Source organism: Plecotus auritus (assembly GCF_963455305.1).
Source record: "Plecotus auritus genome assembly, chromosome: 7".
NCBI lineage: Eukaryota > Metazoa > Chordata > Mammalia > Chiroptera > Vespertilionidae > Plecotus > Plecotus auritus.
Window position 1 is genome coordinate 40,873,395 of NC_137774.1, and position 12,159 is coordinate 40,885,553.

The 12,159-nt window shown below is 41.0% G+C and overlaps 1 protein-coding gene across 3 annotated transcripts in view; it reads right to left on the reverse strand.

Moving 5' to 3' along the window:
• Nucleotides 1-12,159, reverse strand: part of ZZEF1 (zinc finger ZZ-type and EF-hand domain containing 1) — a 121,581-nt gene that overhangs the window by 99,888 nt on the left and 9,534 nt on the right. For all 3 annotated transcript variants that reach the window (XM_080681360.1, XM_080681359.1, XM_080681358.1), the window contains exons 2-3: nt 3,624-3,768; nt 58-252 (exon numbers count right to left, since the gene is read on the reverse strand). In XM_080681360.1, the coding sequence (XP_080537486.1) occupies nt 58-252; nt 3,624-3,768 (340 nt within the window). The remainder of the gene's footprint in view (nt 1-57; nt 253-3,623; nt 3,769-12,159) is intronic.

The window sequence follows — 12,159 nt, forward strand, 5'->3', positions numbered from 1 at the left end:
CCACATTTGAAAGAAAGGATGATAGAATTTTCAGGACACCCCCTCACACACAGGTACCTTTTTCTTTTTGTACCAGTTCATCCAGAGACTCCTTCAGAACAGAAGCCCTCATGGTGCTCATGTTATTGCAGTGGTCCAACATGGGGTAGGGGATGACCACACTAGAGAGCCGATTGCGATGCAAAAAGCGCAGTATCATTGACGAGTGAACACCCAGGCCTTCCTTGGACTCCGAAAAAATGTCTATGAAACCTAAACAGACAAAATCCATTTTTAGTGTTTTCAGGAACCCACCACAATAGTTTCCACATCCCCTGCCTGGTGGCCTATCTGAAATGGCTGAATTAAAAGCAGCCATTAAGAATCTTCATTGAGCCCTGGCAGGTGTGGCTTACCTGAGTTGTAGGTTCCATCCCGCACTAGCGCACAAGCAGGAGGCAACCAATTGATGTGTATCTCTCACATTGATGTTTCTCTCTCCCTTCCTCCCTTCCTCTCTTCCAGTCTCTCTAAAAATTAGTGGAAATAATATCCTCATGTGAGGATTAATAACAACAACAAAATTCACTGATATTTTCAGCTTTAATCATTCAAAAATCTGAACAAGTTTTAAGAAATAAACCAATGGTAATCTCAATTTAAAAATTAATTTCATTTGAGTTTAATAGAATTTTAGAAGACTTAGAAGAATCATGATTATTTGTTTCAACCAAAACTTCAAAAAATTATAAGTAGTTAAATACTAACTAGAAATTTTTAAAAGTTTTGCATAGAGAATACAGGCCAGGAATAGCTTACTGCATTAGAGAGCAAAAGCTTAACAGCTTTAATACTAAGCTAAATAAGACAATGGTAATAATACAACCACTACCCTGACCACAATTTCTGATTGCATTTTATAGTTTATCAGGTACTTCCACACATATCATCTCATTTGGTCCTCACAGTGAGGTTGGGGGAAGAGACGGGAGGGCACCAAAGTTACTGGTATCCTTGTTATGCAACTAAGGAAAACGAGATTCGGGTGACACCAAGACAACAAAAAAGGGTAGGACTGGGAATACCCTTTTACACCATCTCCAAGTGCTCCTTCCACCATCACAGTTTTCTTTTTCCCATGTGACTCCTCTGGACTCTGCGCCATCTGTCCTTCCCTCTGGCCACTGTACAGGCTCTGACCTCAACATCTCCTGTTCATACACCTGCCCAGATTTTCTAAGTGGCTCCCCTCACCGCCCTTTGTCTGACATTAACCCAAGTAATCATATAAAAACACAAAACAGACCATGTCTACTCCTGTTTAAAAGCCTTTCATGATTCCCCATAACCTACAATAAGATGCCTTGAACCAAGGTGCCCAGAAACCAAAAGAATGCTAGGGCCAAGTGAAGAGAGGATAAACATGACAGCTTTGCCTGGAGCTCAGACACACTTGTTGATCTGTGGGGTTTTCTTTTCTTTTTTTATTTTCTAGTAAATCATAACATACATAACAAAAAGTACATATAATTGTATCACTTAATGAGGTTCCACAAACTAAATACACCCAGAGCAAAACTCCAGAAGTCTGTAGGAGAAATTGTTTTTAAGTGTAAAACAAGCAGGTATGTTAGAGCGGGTGAAACTTTGCATTAATTTTTAAGATAAAACATGAGGCTGAGGAGCAATTTTGCACTTGAAGCAGCTCATTTTGATTATGCCCCTACACAAACCCTGAAGACACTGCTTTGACCTCCCAAGACTCAAAAGTCCATGCCATCCCTTGCCCTCCTTTTACAGTTTTCTTTTCTTAGCAGATTCCCACAGTAATGCCCAAACCTTACATTATGACCCTGCTGATGCTGCACTGATTTCCCAGGACCCATGAGAAAAAACAGACTGATTCTTATAATGAGAAATACTTTTTCATATGTTGGAACAAGCAATAGATTCAGTAAAGGTGCTGTTTCTCATTTAAATTCTAAGAACTGCCCTGGCTGGTGTGGCTCAGTTAGTTGAGCATCGTCCTATGCACTGAGAGGCCCTGTTGGATTCCAGATCAGGGCACATATCCTGCTTGCAGGCTCGATCCCTAGTAGGGAGCATGCGGGAGGCAGCCAATTGGTGTTTCTCTCTCTCCTTCTCCCTTCCCTCTCTGACTGAAAATCAATAAAAACGTATTTTTTTAAAAAAAAAATCTAAGCACCAGTACAATGAGATACAAAAGGAACAAGTTTCAGTCAGGATTTGAAAAAGGGACTAGGAAACTGAAATCCCACCAAAGAGGTGACTCAGCTTACTAAGGTTTGTCCTAAAATTGTGATAAAACAATTCTTTTAGGTTGGGTACTGACAGAACATTGTGAGCAGAAAGTCCTAAGCCTTGAGATCTGGAGCCCCAATTTTTCTAACCTAATCTCCCCCTCTTCCCACAGTCACCTAGAGCAACAGTGCATGAACTGTCATCTGTTGGTGGATTCCCTGGTCTCCCCTTCCTTCCCTCTCATCCCAAAATATCTCTTTGAGGTGTTCAAATAAAGTTCCTGATGCTGTCACAAGCCAGTAATGCAAAAGTGTGAGTAATATGTAAATGCCAAGATATAAGGTAGCTAAACATAACTCAAAACATAATTTTAATTGCCATGAGAGTAGGAAAAAGTTAATATGTAAGGCTTCCTATAAAAATTATACAATTAAATTTTATAAAAATTATATAATTAAAGACAATTTAAAGAAGAATGGAAATATGCATTCTTCAGTGGAATACAGAAACCACCCTTTCCTTAATACATCAGCAGCAGTAAGCCACAGGTCAAGGGCAATCAGATTTACAATTATGTATCTATCAAATCTTCCTCCGTTGCTGCCCTAGCTTGGCTCTATACTAAGTATTAAGACTCCAAGGGCACAAAGCAGGAAAACTTCTTAGATAAGATAATCAGAGACTAAAAGGATGGTGTGTAAAGTTTTTTTTCCCCTTTCAAATTTGTTTTCTCACTGGGGGAAGAAAAGGTAATTTTATTATGATGATTCTGTCTTCTGAGCCCCCAAAAGAAACCATACAAAAGCAAAGTTTTTCCATATGTACAATGTAGAAAAAATATTGCTTAATTTCAAGCTATTTTTATTCTTACTTAAAGTTCAGGGTGAAAGCTTTCTAAAAAAAAACACTGAGTGCCTACCATGTGCCAAATTATGTACTAAATGTGAGGACACAGCAGAAATAAAAGGTCCCTACCCTCACAGAGCTCACAGTATAAGAGTAAAGATAGGCATTTAACAAAGAAGTAATTACTTAGCTAATTACAATGCTACTATGTTGCAAAAAAGAAATGCAGGATGCTAGGAGAAAATACAATAGGGGCCAGGAAAGGCTTCAGGAGTGTGAAATAAAGAGATCCACTAAGAGCGGTAGTCTCATGACAGGGTTCATAAAAATGGTAGAACTGCTCAACCATCACTGTATTGGGGGACAAAAGAAATGATTACATTGAACAGTAGTAGTTCAGATCATGTGCCTTATGAAGTACCTTTATTTCACAGTGCCCGCAATCTTGCCTAATTACAACCCATAATACTGCAAAGTTCATTTTGGCTCAAAGAGAGTGCCCTTTAGCATTAGGCACTCAGATGAAGGCCTTATACCTGGGACAAGAGAACAAGCCTGAAGTTGTCTGATGATGTGACTCAGTTCCCCCTGAAGATTAGCTCCACTGGAATTCTTGAGGGCCTCCAACATGCTCTCAGCATCAACTGTGCCATCACCTTCAGCATCAAATTGGGCAAAGGCCTACAAAAAAGAGATGCAAGAAAATCAAGCTCCAAATTTTGGAAAAAAAATTTTTTTAAACAAAATTTTAAAAATTTTTTATTGATTTGAGAAACATCAATTTGTTGTTCCACTTATTTATGCATTCATTGGTTGCTTCTTATATGTGCCCTGACCAGAGACTGAACCCGTAATCTTGGTATTTCGAGACAATGTTCTAACCAACTGAGCTACCCGGCAAGGGCCTACAATTCTTAAGGCCAATCATTTTTGTTGTTGTTGTTGGGCGATTCCATATATGTCATTCAAAGAACAAATAAGTTCAGGATAGTAATTCACTGTGCTTTGCAGATATATGTATATAAGTATTACTACAGTATATACAATTTTATCATCTCATCTCTATTTCAAGAGAGTACTCCCAAATAATTTAAGAAGTAACCAATACCAAAATTTTCACCTGGTTACAAAGTGCCAAATACACAGCTAGAATTAGAAAGAACTGGCTTAGAGTAACACCTCAGCTAAGATGGACTTTTCCTTTTAAACACTCTTCTGACATATCTACTTCACAGCCCTGTTTTCACTGACCTTTAACCATAATCTAACTTGCTCTTTATCCATGTTAGGGTCATCTGAGGAACTGAGTACAGCATAGGTCACAGGGGTCCTCAAACTTTTTAAACAGGGGGCCAGTTCACTGTCCCTCAGACCGTTGGAGGGCCAGACTATAGTTTAAAAAAAAAACTATGAACAAATTTCTATGTGCACTGGGGGCCCGGGACCAGTCAGCTGCTAAGCAGGACAGGCAGTGGCACCTGGCGGGCCGGATAAATGTCCTCGGCGGGCCGCATGTGGCCCGCGGGCCGTAGTTTGAGGACGCCTGGATAGGATTTGGTTTGAATCCTGCTCTGTCACTACCTGGCTATGTGACTTTATACATATTTCTTTACCTCCATAAGCCTCAGCTTCTTGATCTGAAATATCACCAAACTCACAGGCTGCTGCCTGGATTAAGTAACAGGTGAACAGAGCCCAACTGTGAAAGCACAGCAGCATTGCAAGTGTTTCCCTTCTCCTGTCTAGTCTACAATGTTACCCCTCCATTGCTTCTGACCCCATTCCCTCTTATCCTATATAAGAGAGGAATATGCTAATTATCCATTACGCCATGAGGCGTAACAACTGACCAATCGACCGCATAACGACCAGATCACAGATCTGTAAGAGGGTGGGGCAGCGAACTACAACCGGGCGGCAGAGAGCTGCGGGAGGTGGAGAGCTACAGGAGGGGGCCGGGTAGCAAGCAAGCGGGAGGCAGAGAGCTACAGGAGGGGGCAGGGCAGCAAGCTATGAGGGGTGTGGGGGGAGCTACAGGAGGGCAGCAGAGAGCTACTGGCACACAGATTTGTGCACAGGGCTACTAGTATCCTATAAGACTTTCCTCATTTGGTAACTGCCCCTATTCCCAGATCTCAAATCCTCCCTCATCAGTGGCTTCTTTCCTTCTGCTCATACACTCACTCACAGAAATCCCTCATCAGGAAATACTTCAGGAGTCTTCTACCCTCTTTTCTAAGCAATCCCCTCTCTTCCTTAAAACTCCTGCTCCTTTACCTTATTTTCCTCCTTCATGAAATATGAAAATGGGAAAAGCAACAAAGTAAGTTGCTCACTTTAAATGAAAAAAAAAATATGAAAATGTCCTACTGAGGTTTCAAACTAATACAAATATCCCTATTTCCATCACAGACCTCTGAACAATGCAATGTGTAATAGGAACATATACAATCCCTTGTATCAGGATCCAAAAACCAAGAACATAAATGCAGGATGGGGGAGAGATTGGAAGCAATATGTGAGAAGGTTCTCAGCACTCTTTTTGCCTCTACTCAAGGTGACAAGATTATCCAAAAAGTTAATAGGGTTAAAGACTATACTAATCTACACTAATAAAAGAGTAAGATGCAAACTGACCATACCTTCGAGACACCCACTAGCCAATCAGGAGTATGCAAACTAACCCAACAAAGATGGCGGGTTAATTCGCATACGCAGGCGCCTAGCGGCCAGGGGCGGGATGCTTGCATCATCGCAGGCGTTCCGCACTGCTCCAGCCGCTCTGGGCCTCTGGGCAGTGTGGGAAGGCGGAAAGGCAGCTCCGGCCAGAGCAAAGGCCCATTCTTGCATGAATCTTTGTGCATCAGGCCTCTAGTCTAGGTATAATGTTCTAAAGGAGAGAAGACATTCTATTCTTTTCTGATTAGACCAAATCAAAGAGGCTAAGTGTAGTTTTGCAGCTACACACTAAAAGGAAGAGAGTTACAGGCCAGTTGTTTTGTAGAGCATTTCTCAACTTGGGCTGTGTGATGCTTCCTCATGATTAGATTCAGGTTATGCTTTCTTAGCAGGAATACCACAGAAGAGATCAGAGGAAAGAGATCATGATGGAGAGACTAGAAATTCATGAGGAATAGCTGAAGGACTGTGAAATCTCTAGTGTGGAGAAAACATGACTGGGAGGGGAGTAACAGAATCCTTCTCTTCAACTATCTGATAAGCTGTCATAGAAAGGAGCAATGAAAATTAAGGTCACTAGATAGAGATCAAAGAGAAAAGCTCATCATAAAGACGAACTTGTGTGCTGTCAATGGGGTATAAAGATGGATTAGGAGGCTCTGGGAAGGACTATCCACTCCATCCCTTAAGGCTTCAGAGCAATAGCTGGACAACTAGCCATCAGGAGTGTTCAAAGAAGTTAACACTGAACAAATGCATTTACCTCTGCTCCCTCTTGAAATCCCACTAAGACAATATTATAAAGTGATGTTAAAGAACAAGGACAAAGAATAGAAGAGGATGCAACAGCAACAAAATTTTGGAAGGTGGGAAGCAGATGGATGAGTAATAACTGAGTTGGTTGACCCCAGAAAGTGGAATCCTAAACTGGACTAGGCAAAGTTGAGAAGCAAGCTGCTTTACATTGCAGAGCTCCCAAAGACTTGGGAGTTGGTAGCAGTAGGTACTGCTGAAAGTGGCGGTATTACTATTTGAAAAAAACAGTAAATGATTGCACAAACGCTGATCTTAAGGAATTGATAGGATTTTCTTTTTGACAGGAAATGGGTAATAGTGAGATTGTGTATATTTTTTAAAAGGTCTTTGTTTAGAAATATATAATGAAATATTTATGAATGAAATGAATTATTTGTGAATGAAAAAAAAATTGCTTCAAGATAATTTGGAGGAAAAAGTAGGTCGTGTTTAGATGAAATAAAACTGGCTTTTTTTTTATTGGTAACTGTTAAAACTGGTTAATAGATATGCGGGAATTCATTCTCTTATTTGTACTTTAAAATTTTCCACTACAGAAAAATAACAGATTCCCTGATTCCCATATCTTCTTCCCAATCTTGGCAGAAGTTTGATTCTCTGGAGAGACTAGTACAGAGCATCTCTGGATTGGAAAATACCAGGCACAGCTGAAAATGTGACTACTACACTGAAAATAGGGGAATTCATGTTTTCATGCAAAATATTTAAGACTCAACTTTCCCTTAGGGCTCCTAGAATGCTGGCAGCCAGTCTCATACCCTCCAGACAACAGACTTGAAAGAGTCTTCCCTGGGGTACCTGAGAAGCCAAGAGAACAGACCTACAGATGCTGGCATTGGGGAGCTTCCAGCCAATTCATTTCACAGTGAGAATCACTGGTCACAAGCCATACGCATAGAGCATCAGCCTTTTTAGTCCCCCATTCTTTTTTTTTTCTTTTTTTTTTCAGTTGTCAAGATTTTCCACACTTTCGTCTTTCATGACCTTGACATACTTGATGAGTTACAGGCCAGTTGTTTTGTAGATCACTTCTCAACTTGGGCTGTGTGATGATTAGATTCCTTCTGCTTCCTCCTGATTAGATTCAGGTTATGCATTCTTAGCAGGAATGCCACAGAAGTGACCTTGTGATCTTCTTGGTACATAGTATCAGGAGTTGATTTGTTCCATTACCATTGAAGTTACCTTTAATGACTTGGTTAAGATAATGTCTGCCAGGTTTCTGCATTTTAAAATAGCTATTTTGGGGGGTTCATTTGAGATCTTGCTCTCTGGCATATGTTGTCATTTTAGCTCAAATAAACTCTTAAAATCCTCAAAGAACAAGCTTGCAAACAACAGACTACCCACCCCTCGTCTGGCCTATGAACCTGAGTCTGGCTCCTTAGGGGCACCATCCATCCTTTCTTCCATCAGAAACCAGGGATGAGGCCACATAGGTGTCCTGCATGTGTGTAGGTTGCAATGAACTCCTCGGATGGTGGAGGGGCAATCCCACAGTGGAGCAGAGTGGCTCTGTTTGTGCCACTGAGAGGAGTGTGGAGTACCTTCAGTACCCCACTTTTTTTTTTTAATATACTAGAGGCCCGATGCACAAAGATTCGTGCAAGAATAGGCCTTCCTTCCCCTGGCTGCCGGCACTGGCTTCCCTCCAGCACCCGGGACCCAGGCCTTCGCTCTGGCCACCGCCTTCCACCTTCTGCCTTCGCTCCGGCCCTGCCGTTCCCTGTAGCTCCCTCCACCCCCGCCACGCCCTCATAGCAGGTGTCCCGCCTCGGCTGCTCCGCATGTCAATTTGCATATTCCCTCCTTATTAGCTGTGGATGCTGCCATCTTTTGTCACAGAGTGACAGTCAATTTGCATATTCCATCTTTATTAGATAGGATCTTTATTGATTTCAGAGAGGAAGGGAGAAGGGAAAGAGAGATAGAAACATCAATGATAAGAGAGAATCATTGATTGGCTGCATCCTGCATGTCCCTTACTGGGGATCAAGCCCACAACCTGGGCATGTGCCCTTGATGGGAATTGAACCTGAGACCCTTCAGTCCGCAGGTTGATGCTCTACCTATTGAGCCAAACCAGCTAGGTCAGTCTCCCACTTTTAAATGAGTAGACAGCCCAGGACCACTAGACATTTGAGGAAAGGATTAATATGAAACAGAAAAAACAACTTGGAGAAAAGAAAGGACTATTCAATGAGAATAAAAAGACTATCGCCCTAACCGGTTTGGCTCAGTGGATAGAGCATCAGCCTGTGGACTCAAGGGTCCCAGGTTCGATTCCGGTCAAGGGCATGTACCTTGGTTATGGTCACATCCCCAGTGGGGGGTGTGCAGGAGGCAGCTGATTGATCTTTCTCTCTCATCGATGTTTCTAACTCTCTCCCTCTCCCTCCCTCTCTGTAAAAAATCAATAAAATATATTTAAAAATAAATAAATAAAAGGACTATCATTAATATCTTCAGAGAAATATTTTAAAAGATATTTTTAATGTAAGCCTTACTGAGGTTTAATACAGTGAGTTTTAGTATATTCTGTGTAGCCACTAATAAAAAAGAATATTACAACCATGAAAAAACAGAATACTAGTATTAAAAACAGGCTATTCAGAAAAATTTTAAAGCTCTTGAAAATTAAAATATCAAGGCAAAATAAAAATATTAACAGATTTTGGAAGACAATCCTTATTAGGCTGGAAGACAGAGTTAACTAAAGTGCCCCAAAAGTAGAGTAAAAAGACAAAATGATGGAAACTGGAAAAGAAAAGAAGAAAAATCAGTCCAGGACACCCAACATCCAAATAATGAGCTCCAGAAAAAGGGTACACAGAAAATAGAGAGGAGGAAATCACAATTGTTATGGTTCAAGATAATTTCCCCATACCGACAGATAAGAGTTCTGAGACTAGCCCTAACCGGTTTGGCTCAGCGGACAGAGCATCAGCCTGCGGAATGAAGGGTCCCCAGGTTCGATTCTGGTCAAGGGCATGTACCTTGGTTGCAGGCACATCCCCAGTAGGGGGTGTGCAGGAGGCAACTGATCCGTGTTTCTTTCTCATGGATGTTTCTAACTCTCTATTCTTCTCCCTTCCTCTCTAAAAAAAATCAATAAAATATATATATTTTTAAAAAAGAGTTCTGAGACTAAAGAGGCTGAATACCCTGAACAATGGATAACAGCACATCATAATGAAATTTCATGACACTGAGAGAAAAGAGAAGTCCCTACCTTCAGAAGATGCAGTTCCAAGTAAAAGGCTAAGAATCAGAATGGGACTGATTCAGCAGTTACACTGGAAGCCATTCTCAGGTACTCTCTTAACCCAGAAGTCTTACTCAGCCCAATACCATCAACTGTGAAAGAGGAAAATATAAACATCCCTACACAAAAAAGAACTACTTAACACTCCCTTACTCAGAAAGCTACTAGAGGATGTGGCCACTTGAAGGAATACACCAAGAAAGAGGAAGAATGGGATCTGACCAAGAGAAAATGAATCCCCAGATAATGGAGATTCTAAGATGATACCTGCACAGAAGACCTAGAGAATACCAAGTTTACTGGTAGATTGAAGCAGATCAGAAGGCACTGGGTAACAGACTTTGAGAACATGAACTGATAGAATACCGACATAACTGAACATATTTAATGTCTGTGAGAGAAGAGATTTAGACAGAAAATCTGGGATTAAATTAATGATAAAAGACAAAAATATTAAGTAAAAGAAAAGTACCAATTTAATGGTTAACTCCAAAGAAAATAAGATGTGCAAAAAAGGAAAAGTAATCATGGAATACTACAAGGCCAAGCTATGAATAAAATTTATATAATAATGAAAATATCAAGAGTGATCTAAAAAAATTAAATCAAGGGAGGACAAGAGATGTGCAGGTGTAGACAAGGACAGGAAGGTGAAAGACAACTAAAGTCTCATATTTTACAGTGGGAATAAAATGGATAGAACCTAAACCTAAAAACGCATAAAAAATATAAACACAGTCAGACTAAGGAAATCTGGATTAGAGTATGATGTCAGATTTACTGCTTACTCTGAGATCTCAATTCCTCTTTCCACCCAACCTTTCTTCATAGCTTATCGTGAGGATCCAAAGGCTTAGCAAAGAAGACTATGCCTAGTAAACCGCAAAGAGCTGTTACAATCTAGATAGAAGGCCGTTATTGCTCTGTAGAGAAGAGACGGAAGAGTGAGCTGGCTGACTGCAGATTTACATTCATTTGCCTTGGTCTGAGGACAGCATGAGACAGGGCACAGGCCATTCCTATTGAACCTCCTTGACCACTACTGAGATCAAGACTATGGTACATACATGAGAATGTGCCAAAATCATCACAGACCAGAACTGTGTGCTCAGACCAGCAGAATGCAATGCAGTGGGCATAGGCTGCAGGCTAGTTCAACTTGGGAGAAACACGCTCCATCAGAAGTCCAAAGACCTGGATCTAATCCCAGTTCTGATACTTATTGACTGAGAGGACCACTATCCATTTAAGGCCTTGTTCACTCATCTGTAAGACTGCCTCACATCCCATGTCTAAGTGAAATAGTAAAAGGACTCTCACATAGAAGGAGTAAACAATCTAGTGTAAAACAAAAATAGAGAAACATAACACTACTAACAGCAACATTTATTGGGCATTAAGCATGTGCCAGGCACTGTTCTAGGTGCTTCACATGAACTAATTCATAATCCTCACATCAACTAGGTAAGGCAGATAGTATTATTATGCTCGTTTTATAGGTGAGGCAACTGAAACACGAAGTGGTCATGTAAGTCAATCAAGGTCACATGGCTTGAGGGTGGAACTAGGATTTGTCCACAAGCAGGCTGGATCCAGGGCCCAATTCTCAAGCTCAGTCTAAAGAACAGTAGAATAGATAGACTTATAAAGCAGCAAACTTGCTGATACCATTAATAGGCTAACTACAGGTGTCCAGGATATTACAGAAGGGAATCCCTTTATGGGGGAAGGGAGGGAGACAGGTTGCATGCAATGGTTACTAAGGTCCCAGCCAACTCAGACTCTAGACTAGGTGCCAAATAAGTATCATCCCCCCAATTTACCATGTTCTCTCTCACCTAAAAAGGTACAGCACATGCTGTACCTTTCTTCCTTTGCCTGGAAAATTCTTCCAGCCTCTCAAGCTTTGGTTTGGTGAAGCCTTTCCCAAACTCCATTCTACTTTTAAATGCTTCTCTATGGTCCTTTTCTTGAAACATTGTTTTAGCTTGTTTGTTTGCTTATTTATTTGTTTTTAAATATATTTTTTAAATATATTTTTTTAAAATATATTTTTATTGATTTAAGAGAGGAAGGGGGAGGTAGAGAGAGACAGAAACATCAATGATGAGAGAGAATCATTGATTGGCTGCCTCCTGCACGCCCCCTACTGGAGATCAAGCCTGCAACCCAGGCATGTGCCCTTGACCAGAATTGAACCCGGGTCTCTTCAGTACGCAGGCCAACACTCTATCCACTGAACCAAACCAGCTAGGGCTAATTATTTATTTACTAGAAGCCTGGTGCCCGAAAATCATGCATTGGGGGGGGCC